Raw genomic sequence first — 18,957 nt, 5'->3', positions numbered from 1 at the left:
AAAAGACATTGTCTAGAAGGCAGTATATATTGTTCCAAAATGTGTATATATCTTTCAGTGTTAAGGGAGCCTTCAGAGTCTTCAGATGTGGATATTACCTATGCTATGGGTACTAAAACGCCCTCATACCATGATAGACCCTGGCTTTTGAACTATGCACAGGTAACAGTCTGGATGGTCCTTTCCTTCATTGGCCTGGAGAACACTAAGCCCATTATTTCCATGAACGATCTGAAAGGTTGTCTTGTCAGACCACAAAACGTTTCCAATGTGCATCGATCCATTTTACATAAGCTCGAGCCCAGAGAAGTCGGCGGTGTTTCAGTACACTGTTGACATATGGATTCTGCTGTGCTTCATACAGGCTAAAATTGTTTGTCAAAGTGTACCTGAACCAATGAGGTGATATCCTTCACAGGAGTATGGTTTTATGGTTAGTGCTGTCTGAGGTGTTGAAGGTCATAGGCATTCAGTGTTGGCCCTTTACACAGAGATTTCTCTCAATTCCCTGAATCTTTTGATGATATTTTGCACGGTAGAGGGTCAAATACCTAACATCCTTGCAATTGCTCATTGAGGAGCATTGTTCTTGGGCTGCGGGATTATTGACTGACACACTTTTTGGCAATTTGACCAATAATATATTTACAAAAAACAATTAATTTGATAAGGTAAAGGTAATCTTCATGATGGCCCCAGGGAGTTATTTCTAGTCTTATATGAACAGACTCTTTTTGTACTTGAATGTGGAGAGACCTATAAACAAAAAAAACTGAGAGTCAATCTAAAATGTCAGAAATATATTTGAAATCACTGTTACAGTCTGGCAAATATTGCAATAATTTGTGGTCTTTGGCTCAAACAACACAAAAATGTCACATGATTAAGTTAAGGACTGCATCAACCCAGCAAAGCTCCACTTCCATCAAGTCACTCACAAAACAAAGTATCTCAAATTAGTATCTCCAAGTTTTCCAGTTCACATCTGTACTGTTACAATGGAAGCTGCATCAAATCACAGAGGCACTGTCTACACAAGGCTGTCCCTCAAAACTCAGCATCAGAGCAAGAATGGGATTTGTGAGTGAAGCCACAGAGAGGTCAGTCACTCTGAAAGAGTCACAGAGTTCAGTGGCTGAGACTGGAGTGGTGGTGCACTAGTCAACACTTTCAATAGCTCGGCATACAACTGGTCTGCATGGGAGAGTGACTAGAAAGGAGCCATTACTTTAAAAGAAAACACAAAGGCATGTGTGAGTTTGCCAGAAACCATCAGAGTGGCCCAGGTAAAATAAAGGATAAGGCTTTGTGGTCAGAGGGGACAAAATGGAGCTTTACGGCCAAAATGCTAAATGCTTTGTATGAATGGATGGTGCAAAATGGCTGAAACTCTCTCCCAAACAGTGTGCAAAGCAGGTAGAAACTCACCTCAACAGACTTGAAGCTGTTATTACAGCAAAAGATGGTTCTGCCAAGTTCTAGTCTAGGGGTTGAATACTTATGCAAGCAGCATTTTCAGTTTTTTTGAAGATCTACTGACAAATAATGAATTTTAACTTTGTACTTTAATATGTACTTTAAGACATTGGTTTTCAATAAAATTACTGTCTGGAACAATCTCAGCAAGTGTGATTTGTTATCCAGACGAAACTGATATCTTTTAAGGGGGTTGAATATTTTTTCAAGTCACTGTATATATAAAAGCATGTATATATAAAAGCTTTATATGTAAAGCAGCCTTTTAAAACATAGTGGAACAAAAATGACTGTTAGAAGGATATTAATTATTGCACAGCTTTGTGGCTAAATAGGCTACACAACTTAATGTCAATAATTATATGTACAATGTAGACAAATTTTGATTTTGGATGTAACAATACAGAGAGAATCATTTATTGTTACTTCTTTCAGGAATTACACAATTATTTTAAGGAAGCTTAACTTCCTTAAAAGATTATTTAGTTACCTAAATCATAAAATGCTCTATATTGTTTGTATGCTAGTCAATTAGTTTTTTTATTTCTTATATTAAAATTGTACTTCCTTCTCAGTCTCACTTTCTAAATTTTATCTAGGAGGCTGTAGTCTCTTAATATTCACATTTAAAGCAACATGAATGACAATATGAGGCAGCACGGTGGTGACGTGGGTAGCGCTGTCGCCTCACAGCAAGAATGGCCTGGGTTCGATTCCCGGCTGGGTGACCAGGGTCATTTCTGTGTGGAGTTTGCCTGTTACTCCGGTTTCCTCCCACAGTCCAAAAACATGCAGTCAGGCTGATTGGACATGCTAAATTGCCCCTAGGTGTGAGTGAGTGTGTGACTGTGTATGTCTGTCTGCCCTGTGATGGACTGGTGACCTGTCCAGGGTGTATCCTGCCTTCTGCCCAATGACAGCTGGGATAGGCTCCAGCACCCCACCGCAACCCAGAAGGATAAGCGGTGTAGATGATGTATGTATGAATCACCACCTGAAACTTGATGATAGGTGGGGAGCTGGGAGGGGGAGATGAAATGTGATATTATTAGTTACTATTGTTTCCCCCAGCCTACTGGTTCACAGTAACATAATCAAAAATCAGAAGATGTTTTAGAGGCATGTAAAAGCCATTATATTTTGATAGAAGATTACACTGTGAGAAATGGAACAAGCTGAACAGAAAAATACAGTTTTTTTCTTTTAAAGGGTAAAATATGATGAATTGTGCTTAAAATGACCAGAGACATGAACTAACAAGATAACAAGGTAACTTTAAGCATAGAACAATATAATATAAAATAAAATAAAAATCTCTGCTACTATAGTTAATTGATACTTGATGATGCAATTTGCAAATGTTCTGATGAAACTGAAAGATAAAATGGCATTTGGATGATCATTAAAGCGTGTATGTGATGTGAGAAACAATAGTAAAGAAAGAGGGAGGGGGCAAAAAAGCAGAAAGGAGGATAGACTCCAGTAACAGTGTGACTCCACCCCTGTTTTTTCTATCTATTCCATACACTCATACACACTCTCAGCCTCTCTCTTGCTCTCGCTTTGTGGTATTCTGGTGAGAATGAGCTGAAGACTTTCATCACCTGGAGATTTTCTCTGTTTCTCCTTCTTTGGTTTGTTGACCTTATGGAAGATCAGTCCAGAGGTCCTGGCGGAGTTCTGTCTGTCTGGACACAGTATAATGGATTAGAGATTATGCTGATGTTGAGTATGGCTTCATGACTGAGGGATTATCTCTGAAGTGGGTGTGGATGTGTGTGTGCGCGCATGTACAGAGACCCTGAGCCAAGTTGTTGAGCTGATGCAGTGTGTTATACAGTGGGCATGGAGGAACGTCGTGCCCTGAGGGGGTGTGGCTGTTCAAACCTCTTTCAGAAAGTTTTGGCCACGTGTGAATGCTACTCCATCAGAGATCAAGGTAAGTCAATTCTACTGTTCTTTAACTCTATATCTCTGTATCTTTCACCTCTGACTAGCTGATCTAAAAGCTGCTGAGTGGCTTACAGTGTCTGCCTTACAGTGTCTGCCTTAACGTTTTGCTCATTTCAAGTAATCTACTGCACTAAGAATGTAAGCCCCAACAACTGCGCCCAGACCTTTTCAGTGTAGGATATCATTTTATATGGTGTGTGCCCTGTTTCTTATGTCAGATTGGAGTATCAGTTTTAAAGCAGATCAGTGACATGGAAGAAATGATTGTCAGCAGTTTGGAGACACAAACTTTTCTAAACGTTTTTAATAAATGACCATGATTCTCTTGCTTGTTTGTTTGTTGCTGTCAGAGCAAAACCTTGTATCTCCAAAATGATAACTTTACAGGAGCAGGAAAAAACATACTTTACTTAAAATGTCAGTCAATGGAACCAGAATTTTTCCCATGTAATTTTGGGAAATTTCTTTTGATCCATTCATCATGAATTTTACACAGAGTGTAAAAGGCAACAGGTACTTTCAACGTATGTCAAAAACAGAAAAACAGAAAAAAAATGGAGATAAGAGGTTTTGTTCCGTATATTTATTACATTTGCCTCTTTATTTTTGCTTTGAAATGAAATAATGAAATTTAAAAATAAAATAAATCAAAATAGTTAACATAAAATAAACTTTTTCACTTTTGGCCAAAACTAAAAGTAGCATTTCAATCTATTTTTGGCCAAAGATTTTCAGTGGACAAAATTTCATACCTAAAAGTTGGTGTTAATCAGAGTATAGCATTGATAATTCGTGCATATATGAAGTTCATGCCCAACAATGTATGTCATGTAAGAAAAAAAATGTGTTAATGTGTTTAAATGTGTTATGGAACAAAACAAAACCATTCAAACATTTTTGACTGTAACTAACTAACTAAAAAACAAACAAACAAACTAACTAACTAACAACAACAATAATTCAAGATGATGAAGAAGTAGAAGCATATGCAAAAGGGTTCTAGCAACTTTGGTGCTAATTAAACATTATCCTACAGGGGCCACTTACAATCTTTTGTAAAGGTGTAATCAATTTTTACATGACGACTCTTTATCGAGTATTTGTGTTACTGCACCTTTAGGACGTCTATGTATCATCGCTGTCACCAAGTATCTTTCCAGGAGGAGGCAAAATGGTCATAACTTTTAATGTAGGTCAATATAAAGAAGTTTTATTTCAAGTAATTTTGGACTATTTCTATTGGCCTATTTGTCATGAATTTTTTTACACAAAGTAAAGGACAGCTGACATTGCAGAAAAGGAAGAATCGGCAAAAATAGAGTTTTTTTTTACAGCAACAATATGTAAATGACTTCTCTTCTGATTGGCTACACTGTATTATATTTCATTCAAAAAGTAGTCAGGGCTAAAACACTTGGTATAACACTTGGAATAGGTGGAGCTAAACTGTTGTAAAGTGAATAGGCAGATACACTATATGGACAAAATATTTAGACACCCCTCCTAATTATTGAGTTCAGGTGTTTCAGTCACACACTTTGCTAACAGGTGAATCAAATTAAGTATATAGCCATGCTATCTCCACAGAGAAAAACTGGCAGTAGAATGGGCTGTACTGATGAGTTTGTGAAATTTCTGTGGTGCTAGATCTGCTCCTGTCAACTGTAAGTGCTTTTAATGTGAAATGCAAGCACCTAGGAGCAACAACAGCTCAGCCACAAAGTGGTAGACCACACAAACTCACAGAGTGGGGCCGCCGAGTGCTGAAGCGCACTGTGCCTATCCTCTGTTGAATCACTCACTAACGAGTTCCAAATGGCCTCTGGAAGGAACATTAGCAAAAGAACTGTGTGTTCAGAGCTTCACAAAATGGGTTTCAATGGCTGAGCAGCTCCACACAAGCCTAAGATCAAAATGCACAATGCCAAAAAAGGTGGGGTGGATTGGGGGAGTAAAGCATGCTGCCACTGGACTCTGGAGCAGTGGAAACGTATTGTGTGGAGTGATGAATCACACTTCTCTATCTGATGGATGGGTCTGGGTTTGCCAAATGCCAGGAGAATGTTACCTGCCTGACTACATTGTGCCAACTGTAAAGTTTGGTGGAGGAGGGTTAATGCTATGGGATTGTTCTTCATGGGTTGGCCTAGGCCCCTTAGTTCCAGTAAAGGGAAATTTGAACACTTCAGCATACCAAGACATTTTGGACAACTGTATGCTTCAAACTTCATTGAAACAGTTTGAGGAAGGCCTTTTTCTTTTCCAGCATGAGTGTGCCCTAATGCATAAATAAGGTCCATAAAGGCATGGTTGGTTTGGTGTGGAAGAACTTGACTGGCCTGCACAGAGCCCGGACTTCAACCCATCAAACACCTTTGGGATGAACTAGAATGGAGATTGCAAGCATCACGTCCAATATTACTGTCTGACCTCACAAATGCTCTTTGAGATGAATGGGCAAAAATTCCAAAAGTTTGGTTCCAAGTCTCTCCTCAATACTCCCAGCCATCACAAGAATTTGTCCCATCACCAGCACACCTGACTTAATATAAGGAAGTACTGATTAGTTAAATCAAATGTTGGATGGTAACTACAATTATTTATGGCCTGCCCTAAGGAGATGTTTGGAAATGGCTAAATGAACACATTTACATGTGTAAAATCACTTCTTACTGTGTTGAAATTAGTAGTATTTGTTGTAATATCAGTGTTTTTCTGAGCAAATAAATGCTTCTTGCCCAGATAAACAATTTTCTAATTCAAATCTAACTTTATATACATATTCCAACAATTATTATTCAGTAACTACTATGATATCAGTATGAAACGGCTCTGCACTCGTCCTAAATAAATGTTCTTTTCATTCTGCAGTTTATCATAATGTCCAAGTCCTCTCTTCACCCTCTCTGTGTCGTACTTCACCTGATCTCTGAGAACTAGGGCTTAAATATGTGTGTGTATGTGTGTGTGTCTGTTGGGATACAATTTATGCACATACACACACACACAATGTGTCCGTTCCAAAGGCCATTCACTTTGTTTATTAATATAGATAAAAAAAAACAAAAGAGTGTCAGTCCTAACACATACAGAAGTTGTTTTTATTTGATTTTTTTGTTGCATTCATAATGTTTAGTTTTCAAATGCAATCATTTGATTACATTAGATGCGTTATTACCCAAAAACCGAGCAGTTTGTGTGTGCTGATTTTGTAGGTTAGTGAAGGATTATGATTTTGTGTCCTTTACAGTCGGCTAATCCATGTCCTGTACGCTGCTCCTGTTTCTGCCTCTCTGTTTCTGCCCTTCTCTCCACAATGATGTCAACACATCACTGCTGCAGCTCATGGGCTTATAAGGCAGAGTCTGCTCCTTTAGCCTGCAGATATATTTATAATGTAATATTGAATACGTATGTGGAAGGATCAGCAGAAATAGCAGCATGAGGAATGTTTGTGGCGATGCTGGAAAAAGTTCATGGTGAAATTCTGAATCAACCTCATCTGGGAACAGGGGCCCCCAGGAGTTAAGGGGTTGCACAAGAGCGCAGTGGTTTGCTGTGTGCAGGCACGTTGCTCTCATGATGACTGTTTTCTCTCATTGCTGTTCCACAGGAAGTTTGGAACATATTAGCCAGGCTCAAATATCCCACAGTTCAGTGCTGATGGCATGCACTGAACTGCAATATATCAACTATCATACTGCCTGTTATAACAGTCACACAAGCACATATATGCACATGTTAGAGCCTGACCAGTACATTAGTTTGCCAATAATTTTGACTGATATTGACAACCCATGGTTTTAATGTTATTTGCAAAAATATCATAGATAACTAGCAATTTTGTGGATTGAGGCATCTCTAGGCTTGGCATCGTAACAATATGAGAACCCCTTTTGGTGCTATATAGAACACTTTTCAAAAAATGTTCTACATGGAACCATCTACAGCACATTCTCCATCAATCTGAAGAACGCTGTCATGATGCAAAAACCCTTTAATCATACAAAAGGTATTTTGAGTGTTCATGATTCTATATAGAACCATTTTTACTAAAAATCCCTTGAAGAATGTAATGTTTCAGTCTGTCTAATAATCCAGCTGTAAACATCCAATAAACATTCTCATTATTTATGCCTAAACCTTTGTGGGCAGTAACATCTATATGCATAAAACGTGGACAAAAATGATAATTTTGTCATCTTATTCATTGTGGATTATGATGTTAGAGATTTTCTTGAGGAAGTGTTCCTTTTGTCTACATGATTTTGCAAGGCCTTAGCTGAGGAGCTACCATACTGGACATGTCTCCAAACTTTTTAAATAAAGCTTTTCTTAAATGGATTGTGACGCTACTGAAATCGCATTGGCTGAGCCGTGTTTGAATCAGTTGTAAAATACTATATAGGCTGCTGTATAAATACAGGCTGAATCTGAAATGGCTGCCTCCTTCCTATATTGTGCAGTAGGTTTGTTCTGAAACTCTGGCTTCTACATCAAGATGGTTCATTGTTTGTCCAGTATAGAATTGGGCACATTTGGCTGAATTCTAAATGGCTATTTGTTAGGCATTTGTTAGTGCACTGTATGTAGGAAGTAGAGGATCATTTGAGATTGAGTGACAGAAATAATTGTTTATGTCAATTATTTTTAATAATAACTGTGGTGTACGTTATTATATTATATGGTCTTCAATGTTTTATAAAATCAATAAGACACTTAAGATTGTACGTTACTGTGATTTTATCACAGGTATTGGGGATTTTACTCTGCTTCATGTCATGCCTAATAACACACTTACCTGAGAGAAAATCACTGTAATGCATGACCTCTTTTGGCTTTTGCTTTATTTTGTGGCACTAAGGCACGTTCTTACATTGCTTGTGACTAATTATAAAGTAGAAAGTTGTTTTTCTCAAATAAAAAAAGGAATAAAAAATTACCTGATGAGTTCCATATGCCAGAAAATAAATCACCAAAAGTGTAAACTTTGAATGCTGTAATTCTTGTGCATTTCTGCCTTATTAGGTCAGTGGAAATCCAGTCTTGTGATTAGGAGAGGGTTATGTTCCTAGGGATGAGGCGTTATAGCTCTAACATCCAGGGGCATCAGAATATCTTAATCTGGGCCTGGTGACATTAAAACACGAAGATGTATGTCATGGTCCGAAAATCTCCCGCTAAATCTGTCCCATCACTTCTAACGTTTAGATTATTATATCAGGCTTCAGGTGACTCATAGCAGTGCACACACGTATTCTAGCTAATAAGGACCAATAACAGTTAAGAAAGGACAAATATATCTGTCAGCAAAGTACTATCAAGGGCTTAAAAACTATAAATAAAAAAAAATTATTGTCTGAAATCATTGGTTATCAGAATATTAGAATGTAGTCTACTCTATGACTAAGAAATGTTATCTCCTGTATATAATAGCAGTAAGTATAAGTTTGTACTTCTTAATCTGCAAGATTATTATTCACATGAAATCAATGTATCGGTTATTTGGCTATGTGAGTAAGGAACAGAGGTGTGGGCCAACATATGGTTCTTGTAATATAATTTTATAAAGTATGTTTTATAATAAAATGTATTTTTGTAAAGTTATTGAGAGACACACATGCTGTATTTACATATTTTGATGAGTTCACATTTTCATGTGATCACATTTAGCAAGGTAGCTTAGTACATTAAAGGCTTATGTGGTAACCGTGGTTGAGTCGGGATTGATGTGGGCACAAACTGCAAAATGGACTGACGTACATAAAAGGACACAGCATTCAAGGTTATTCAGAATGAGCTAGCAAATGACATAAGCTGTTAACTGTGCACATAAACTATATGCAGCTTTATTAGCTCTTGAGAGATCAATCCTCTTGAGTACTATTTGGATGAGATTCTCCATAAGAGTGCATATTTGAGCTGTCTAATATGTATGCTGGATATTGGTTTCTTATTTTCTCTCCCTCCAGAGTCTTTCTCAGGACTCACTGATGTCACTCCTGACTCCTCTGCCAGCTTTCTTCCCCCTGGTGACCACTCTCCCATCTCCTCTGGTGACCACTGGCCAGCAGCCCCAAGCACTCAAACCCCCTCATCTCCCCAGCGCTCTGTCAAAGCTCTGAGGCAGTGGCTGAGCAGCCCCTTCTGCAGGTTCAGCCTGGGACAAAGGAGCAAAGGCCAGAGGCCAGAGGTCAGAAATAACTCAGATCGACGGTCCTTCCCATTTGTGCCGCTCTCACACAGCTATAGTACAGTGAGCACTGCGAGTGAGTCCAACTGCCAGTCCGCTACGGATGGACCACCGGTGGGTTTTCATTCAGTACAGTTGATGTTAGGTTACCTTTGCCTTTTGATGAAATGAATAGGCAAAAAAATTGGCAGAAAAATTAATACACAACACCCCTTACCAAGAATATAGTCCATCAGCCAAGACTTGATTTGGTGTCCAAAATATGGGTCTTTAGTTTTGCATTAAAACTACAATGCAGCCATGCTATAGATTCACTGATACACATATAAAACACTTCTATGGTTTAAGTCATTAGCAACAACAGCAATTATTTTGATAATAAAGCACACAGAGAGAAAAAAGATAGAGAGAGAGGCAGGGTCTGTCTGTGCTCTGTTTTCAGAACAAAAAATCTCTATAGATCTAGTACCATCTGCATGGTGAGATTGAGGAGTAAATGAATCTTTGCTAATGTTCTTTTAAGTAAGTTATACTACAGATGCGGCACCTTAAATGTATTTTTTTCAATCAGAAAGTGAAAAACAGATCTGAATGCGATACATGTGTTAGACATGATTTCCCATATCCCAGCCTTATACAGCCACATACCTCAAAAACTGAGACAAAACTGTATTTTGTATGTTGTATGTTGTATGGGCTGACAACTGTGTGTAGTTAACAAGTACACACACACTCATCTAAGCCACTTATCCTTCTGGGACGCAGGGGGTGATGAAGCTTATCCCAGGAAACACCCTGGACAGGTCGCCAGTCCACCGCTGGGCAGACACACAGACATATACAATCACACACACACACACACACACACACACACACACACACACCTAGGAACAATTTAGCATATCCAATTGGCCTGACTGCATGTCTTTGGACTGTGGGAGGAAACCAGAGCACCCCCCAGAGGAAACCCACAAAGACACGGGGAGAGCATGCAAACTTCACACAGAAAAGACCCTGGTCACCCAGCCAGGAATCGAACCCAGGCTGCCTTTAGTTAACAAGTAATGGAAGCTTATAATTAGCATTAAGCAAATTGTATGCCTCAATCATCACATATTTACCTCGAGCCATGTTGAATTTTAAAGTCACCTCAAACAGACTTGCTTTTGGCACTGTGTGAAATAATGGTATCTAAAAAAATGGATAAAAGCACTTTGCATAGCTGAAAACAAAAGTCAGTGTCCTTCTGAAGCTTGAATTTTGTGCATTCAACAACTTAATGCAGTTTGAGGCAAATGTGTGACGATTGCACAATGCTAAACGGTGGCTGTAAGTTTCCATTGTTTGTTAGCTAGATTTGCCTCATAGCTCCAATGCAAAACTAAAACCGCCACTTGGACAAAAAATATACTTTGTCTAATTAACTACATTTAGAGTAAATTGTGAAATAGATAAGCTTTGATATAAGAGGCCATTTCTGTTAATAATGATCACTTGTCTCCTGTTTGTAGGAATTGAACGGGGCTTCAGAAGTCAAAGTAGCTGATGATACAGTTTATCCCAGCCACATAACTGATCTCATACAGGTAATGTGCATGCACACACAAAAGTGTGTGTGTGAAAGTGATTTCATACGACTTGATGATGTAATATGCATTTATCAGATCATCAGTGAGAGCAAAATCTTTCTATATGCAGAACCATCATCCCTGCCAACTCCTCCCTGGTGAAGGCAATTCATCTGTGACTGACGAGAAATTCAGCCAACCAGTGGGCCTTGAAGACAGTGAAGAAGATAGAAAGAATGCCTTAGAAAAAAGCATGTAGGTCGTGACCTTGTTGTAGTTCAACAGACCTTTGATTCAACACACTTTTGACTTTTGATGTGATGAGAACACACTTTTGCAGCTTTCTCTGAATTGTCATTTCAAATTCTATTAGCAAGCAAACATGTGAGAGAGTCTTAAGTACAGTCACATGCAAAAGTTTGAACACCCCTGGTTAAATGTCATGTTTTGTTGACCTTAATGTATTGGCAAAAAATGAAGCATACAGTATAAAATGCCCCAGTACTTTCGCACAGGCCACATAAATGCATAAACTTATTTTCACTTAGAAAATTGTCTATACGACTGTAACTCTACAGTTTAAATCTCTCTCTCTCTCTCTCTCTCTCGCTCAGATATGTGCTAACAGAGCTGGTAGAGACAGAAAGGCTATATGTGGAAGATCTCGGCCACATAGTTGAGGTAAATTTGAATTTCTTGCCCTCACCATAAGAACTATTGTGGAAAAAATGATAAATGAAGAACCGATGATTTTCAGTCAGTATGTCTGTTGTTCTCTCTTTCTTAGGGCTACATGGCCACGATGAATAACAGTGGAGTTCCAGAGTATATGAAAGGGAAAGATAAAATAGTATTTGGAAATGTTCACCAAATCTATGACTGGCATAAGGAGTAAGTATGGTCAGTGTTTTCACTTCATTGGAACTAAGGGGCCTAGGCCAACCCCTGAAAAACAACCCCATAGCATTATCCCTCCTCCACCAAACTTTACAGTTGGCACAATGCAGTTAGGCAGGTAACATTCTCCTGACATTCGTCAAACCCAGACTCATCCAAGCATGATGGGGGGGAGGGGTTCCAAAATGCTACATGTAATTCTGAGAACAGCTATACCATGATTGTGCAAAATGGCACGTATGTGTGTTCATTTGGGAGAAAGTGTGTTTTAACATCAGTAGATTTATTATTCTGCTCTGACCCTCTTATTTACTCTCCAACCAGCTGCTTCCTGTGTGTGTGTGTGTGTATGTGTGTGTGAGCACACATCAATCCATGTTTTATTATCTTACAGCTACTTCCTTGGTGAACTGAAGAAGTGTGTGTCTAATCCAGAGCAGCTGGGGCAGCTCTTCATCAAACATGTAAGGGTGTAACAGAGGATCTATATGTGTGTGCCCTGTCAGAATAAAGGGTACTGCACAGGGACATTTATGTCCCCCAAGGTACAAACAAAGTAAACATACCCCCAACAGTACATTATGGTCCTTAAGGTCCAACTGTGCACCTTAAATGAGTTTTAATGGTACACTACATTCACTTTCCTGAGGGGAAGGGGATTCTTTATCTTAATCTAAAATTAAAAGCCTGGAGTTAACATGGAGTGTTAACATGTGGAGTCAAAGGAACTTAAAAATTTGACTGTCACAAGATAATTAGTGTACTAATGTTACCTAACTAGGGGTACTGAAAACATTGACAGTGACATGTGACGACTGATCATTTGACTGATAAAATTGGCCAAGATTAATATTTTGTGAAATGGAATTTTTATATGATACCATGTTTGTCCTTTAGGAAGTGAATTTTGTATTATAAAAATAATTTATAATTAATTAAAATATTATAAATTAAAATAAAATAATAAAATTAATAATAAGTAACTGAGTCACATCAGTCAGCACTGTTTAAGTATTTCAGTTCCTTGCATTAAGTAATGTACTGCTTATAAAATGTTTATATCAGCTGGGTCCTAGTGTGTATGTATGACAATCTTAAGGTAATGCACAAAATGAAAACCCCTAGTTAGTGAAATCTTCTTAACAGATGACAGACTATGTTAATACTAATGCAGGACTGACTTAGTTTTGCTACTGATTTGAATACTAAGGCAATAAAGCCCTGCTGGACACTGAAATGTAATGAGAGAAAATAAAGGTTAAAGCCTAAATTAAACCTAAATCTTTACAATGTTGTTACGTAACCACCATAACTTGACTTACCACTCAACCATGTAACTTTGTTTTTTAGACAGTTTCCCACCATACACCTCAGTCAAGCAGATGTTCACAAGATAATAGTTTTACTTTCTGTGTTTGTGTTTGTTTGCAGGAGCGGCGTCTTCACATGTACGTGGTGTACTGTCAGAACAAGCCCAAGTCTGAGTGCATTGTCTCAGAGTACATAGACACCTATTTTGAGGTGAACCGTGCAGCCAATAGAGTCTCTGTATGTATGCTTCAGAGAGAAAGAGAGAGAGAGAGAGAGGGAGAGAGAGACTGATTCTTCTTTTTCTACAGGATTTAAGGCAGCAGTTGGGCCACAGGCTGCAGCTGAATGACCTGCTGATTAAACCTGTTCAAAGGATCATGAAGTATCAGCTTCTACTCAAGGTGTGTATGGAAGTGTATGCAGTCATATGCAAAAGTTTGCGCCCCTAATCAAATGACATATTTTGTCGATTGTTGAGTTAACACATACTCTACAGTGAAATAATTTAAATGTGGCACCTTTGATGCACAATTACTGTTTATTTGTTTGATATATTGGAAAAAAATAAAACATATTGGAAAAAAATAAAACATAAAATAGAAAATGTGCCATGTTAATATGTTAAATTCAGCAAATAAACAGTAATTGTGCCTTAAATTGTGTACTCTGTACCAAAACATGCCATTCAGACTGGAGTGCCCAAACTTCTGCATACGACTGCATATAAATGGTTTGTTTTTAACAACATTACAAAACCAATTAATTTATAATAGGTTGTTTTTGCAGCTTGGTTTCCATTTATGGATTGGGGCATGAATGGTAGCCTACCTTCTGAAACTTTGAATACATTTACAAACTCTTTTATTAAAAATGCGTAGAAAATTCAATGTTCTGTGATATGGCTCTTTTACCATGTGAGTGACATTATAATCCTTTAATAGGTAAAGATGTTATTGTTGTTTTAAGGAAACCTTGAATCTTTGAAACAATAACTTTATGATAACTGGTTAATCAAGGGCAGAGCGCAAGAACATAACACAAACCACTTAACTCCAAAAGTGAGTTTCCTTATTGTGTAACTTTTTGTCTTTTAGAAAATCAACAAAACATATCATTTGACCAGGGGTGCCGAAACATTAAAATTTATGTATTTATGTGCAGTGTCTTTTATTTTGAACTATGTACAATAAACACAATGGTGTTTGTATGTGTGTGTGTCTGTCTGTCTGTCTGTTTGTGTGCAGGACATCTTGAAGTACTATGTTAAAACAGGGAAACACACAGAAGAACTTGAGGTAAGTGGAACTGCTAATCCAGTCATACTTTTAATGCAGAGATTTATCTGATGGCACACCTGAAACAACGATTCGTCCTTTGTTCTCTCACAGAGAGCGGTAGAGGTGATGTGTTTCGTTCCTAAGCGATGTAATGATATGATGAATATTGGAAGACTGCAAGGTTTTGAGGTGAGCGAGAAGAAACACTTCTGTATTCTCTTACACACAACATACAACTTCAGTTACTGCACGGAATCCTGTATGTGCTCTTGCAGTTTAAATAAAGTGCTATTTTTGTTTTAAAAAATCTAATTTACACAGTTTCCCACCAACCCAAATGTAGTCGATCTGCCAGGACATGTTTGTTGCCAGAAATGTACCTCTTCAGTTTTGCACTGAAGGCTATGTAGCTAATGAATAATGGAAAATAATGATTAACAGTGTGCATTGTGCAAACTGCATGGATAAATCATCCCACACTGGACACTGGACCAGGCCCATGCACAGACATTTTGGGAGGGAATGGGTCAAAGGGAAAAAAGAACACAAATTAAACTTAATTTGAACTACTGTATATAATGACCCTATCAAGAGAGAGTAATCGTTTCAGAGGATACTAAACATAGAGTTTTTTCAAAGGTAGACAAAAGCACTAACATTGTAATTCATGTGTGAATTTGTACTCCTGTCGCTTGTGTGCAAAGGTGTGGCATTACCCACAATACTACTCAATTACTAAGTAGTAGTTAGTTATATCTCTACTGAACAGCTCCACAGAGTCTGATATAACTTCCTATTTCACACAACAATGTAAACTTGGTGTAGAAGTAAGTAAGAAGTAACCCCCTTTATTGCTGATGAATTGTGTTTAATTGTTGTTCAAAATAACACATTGTGTCGCTTTCTTAAAGAAATTCTCAGCGTTTTATTTGTGGGATTTTCAGTGTTGTCATGATGCATGACAGGTTGGAGCTACTACAGAGAACCACATACTACGCCAGAGGGGGTGCTCTAGAGCAATGACCACTTTCCTGAGCCACAATGGATCTTGAAGATCGGCAGAGGCTATTTAAAATACAGTTATTATACACACTAACCAAGAGAGCACTTGTACAGTATGATTATGCAAATACATGGTCAGGGGTTCAAGCCCTCCTGGGGTCTCTCTGTACATGTGCCTGGCTATGGCCAAAAATATCACATAGCTACAAACAGTAGTAGCAGCCATCTTGAAGCTTGATTTTTTCTGTACGTTTGTCTCACTGAGGCTAAATGTCTCACAGCATCAAAAACACATAAGCAAGTCTATTTCAGAAAGGTGTTACATGCACATTAATATGTCAGCAGCAAAGAAACTGTGTAAATCAGAAGTGATGGAGCTCCTTTTGGTGGACTATGTGATTGTAATGTGTCCTCAGGGGAAGATAACAGCTCAGGGGAAACTGCTTCAGCAAGACACTTTTGCACTCATCGAACAGGACACTGGCGTCCTGCCCCGCCCCAAACAGAGGCAGGTCTTCCTTTTTGAGCAGCTCGTCATCCTCAGCGAGCCAATCGACCGCAAGAAAGAATTCTCTCTGCCAGGATACATCTACAAGAACAGCATCAAGGTAGTGTTGAAAAGTTTAAAATTCAGTTTTAAAACTGTCCATCCCAGTATAAAATTAATAAATGATTTGATTAATTTAACTGTTAAGGTCAGATGTCAGTCAGACTGGTTCGATGTGAAATGAGTCAGAACTCTTCACAGAGGTGTTGATAGGAACCAGACGGCCAAAGTGTTCTCTAAAATTTACATTAGAGACAGTTATTACATGAAATGGTTATGAATATGCTGCCTAGTACCTGAGGCATTGTTTTGAGGTCCTGACTGAAAATGTATTTTTAATATACATCCAGTGCAATGTAAGTTCCCTGGTCATTTTGGATATGGATCTTTTCACCACCATTATAAAGACATATGTAAACGCTGCAGCTTATGTAATGGTAACCCGGTGACCACAAACTCCCATTACTTGTTAGCTATTAGCTTCGTAGCTCCAGTGCAAAAGTGAAGAAGAAAACTTAAGACTCCAAACATGTCTTGGCTAACTGACTACATTTAAGCTAAGTGGAAAATTCTGTAGATTTGATTTTGTGCTGAACTGTCCCTTTAAGGTGAGCTGTTTAGGGATAGAGGACCGCTGCCCTGATGACCCGTGTCAGTTGGTTCTGACATCTCGTGCTGCCAGTGGAAGTGTGCAGCGGTTTGTCCTTCAGGCACCGTCTCCAGAAGTCAGACTGTCCTGGGCCAATGACATCATTCAGATTCTGGAAACACAGCGCAATTTCCTCAATGGTAACTCTTTACTACTGAAAGCGTCCAGCTTTATGAGAGAAAAGAAAAAAGTTCTTTACACAGAGTAGATCTTGCTCTTGACCTTCTCTGTGGTTTTCTCTCTCACAGCCCTGCAGTCTCCTATCGAGTATCAGAAGCGTGAAAGTAAGTCTCTCAGTCTGGGCAGAGGCATAAGGACGTCAACTTCTGTGAACTCCGCCCTCGGACCCTATAGCTCCACCTCCATCGACAGCCAAAAGCACCCATGCCTGCGAGCCTGCAACTCCTCACTGCCCACCATGATCCTGTCTAAACAATAGGTATCTCTGTTTGCTACAGTACTATAACACACTGCATTCTAGGGCTGCAACGGTTAGTCGACAAACTTCATTAAGGAAAAAAGTTGGGGTTTTTTTTTGCGCTGAATACATAAAGTTGTATCCAAGCCTATTTATTGCTGTTTGTTGTTTTGTTTTCTGTGTTATACAGCATTGCAACCTTAAGTCTCATCCGTTTGACAGAATTCATGATTTTATACCGCTTCCGTGTTTACTTTCATCATTGTTATTTCACTACAATACCCAGCATGCATTTTACAAATACATCATACAACTACCGGATATCCTTGTGGTGTCGAGCAGTCCTATTTGCTAACTTAGGCACTGAGCTAGGCTAATAAACACAAACGCAATAATGACTGTAACTCTCACCACGGCCGTCAAAGAAAATTGTAAAAAAAAACAACGATTCTATCTTTATTTAGCACAAAATGGAGACTTCTACAACAGTTATACTGCTGCAATATGATATTTATTTACTGCTTCCTAGCAGTAACAGTAGCTGTCTGCCTTCTGCAGTCACCAGCTAATAGAAAAAAACATTCAAAACAGCCTATTGCCAAAATTCCAACCCTATAAAGTTTTTCAAAAGTTCCTCCCACCTTCAAGATACATAAATAGGAAGGGGATTTTTCCTAGACTTTAAACCAGAAAATCTCACTCTTGAGACTACTGCAGCACTGCTATGGGAAGTGAGTAGGCATGTGTACAACATTATATGCATACATGTTTACAAGATGCAGAGATGATTACATTTTTCATTTTGGCCAGAGTCTCTTTAAAAAAAAAGTCCTCTATAGTGTTCTGTATTTTTCATATGACATATGGTCATTCAGTGGTGGAAATAAAGTTAATGCATTGTTTACTTAAAAAAGCCCTCTACAGCTCTACAATACTCTTATGACATACAGTCATGTCAACAGATTGCAACTGTGTACATGTGTGTGTGTGTGTGTTGGGGGGTGTGTTGATTAGCTAATTAAAAACTAAATAAAGGAGCCTATTACAGAAATAAAAATAGTGTAACATGTAATTATCATAAAAAAATGATTGTTGCAACCCTACAACACTTTAATTTCTCTCCTGATTCCTGGAGCTCTTTTTGTCCAGGTTGTCCTCTGATGAGACACTGTGTAGTGGGACACATGCTGTTCTATGGACTCTCTTGGAGTGTCTCCTCCTCAGCTCCCTCTCTCTCACTTCCTTGTTTCTCTTTTAGGCTCTTTTTAGTAGTTTTAAAAACATTTTACATTTTGCATTCAGATCCAAAACTGAAATTGACTTTGTTCTCTAAGCCTACACTCCATGTGCTCTCCATGACTCCATGACATCCTTTAATATAGAGTTTTTTAATTAATATCAATGACTTCCCAAACCTGTTCCTGAATAGGAATTCAGAATTTGAATTCCACCCATTTTTCAGTCATTCTGAGTGGTTTGATGTGAAATGGCAAATTTTGTCGAAAATGACCCGACTCATTTCTTTACAGTGATGGTGACAGGAACCAGGGGTCACAATGTATACAGTGCAAATACAGCCATTTTATTTTCTATCCAAAACAAACAGAGAAGCTACGTGCATCTCTTGAGTTTTAATAATGTAATGTTGATAATAGTTAAAAAACGT

The 18,957-nt window shown here is 38.3% G+C and overlaps 1 protein-coding gene across 2 annotated transcripts; it reads left to right on the top strand.

Annotated features, from left to right (window-relative positions):
* Positions 1 to 3,009: 3,009 nt before the first annotated feature.
* On the top strand, positions 3,010 to 17,804 carry arhgef25b (Rho guanine nucleotide exchange factor (GEF) 25b). 2 transcript variants are annotated; one of them, XM_036570794.1, is made up of 14 exons: positions 3,010 to 3,415; positions 9,402 to 9,622; positions 11,134 to 11,208; positions 11,321 to 11,445; positions 11,805 to 11,871; positions 11,978 to 12,081; positions 12,482 to 12,551; positions 13,519 to 13,608; positions 13,707 to 13,799; positions 14,643 to 14,693; positions 14,787 to 14,864; positions 16,094 to 16,285; positions 16,833 to 17,013; positions 17,122 to 17,804. In XM_036570794.1, exons 1-14 carry the CDS (start codon positions 3,322 to 3,324, stop codon positions 17,310 to 17,312), a joined length of 1,632 nt encoding a protein of 543 aa, XP_036426687.1. In that variant the 5' UTR covers positions 3,010 to 3,321; the 3' UTR covers positions 17,313 to 17,804. The 2 variants fall into 2 exon arrangements, with proteins under 2 accessions (XP_036426687.1, XP_036426686.1); XM_036570793.1 differs by having other exon boundaries at positions 9,402 to 9,736.
* Positions 17,805 to 18,957: the final 1,153 nt, after the last annotated feature.

This window comes from Colossoma macropomum, unplaced genomic scaffold (assembly GCF_904425465.1).
Source record: "Colossoma macropomum unplaced genomic scaffold, Colossoma_macropomum, whole genome shotgun sequence".
Taxonomy (NCBI): Eukaryota; Metazoa; Chordata; class Actinopteri; order Characiformes; family Serrasalmidae; genus Colossoma; species Colossoma macropomum.
The sequence above is the reverse complement of the archived record's forward strand: the minus strand, read 5'-3'. Positions and strand labels throughout refer to the sequence as shown.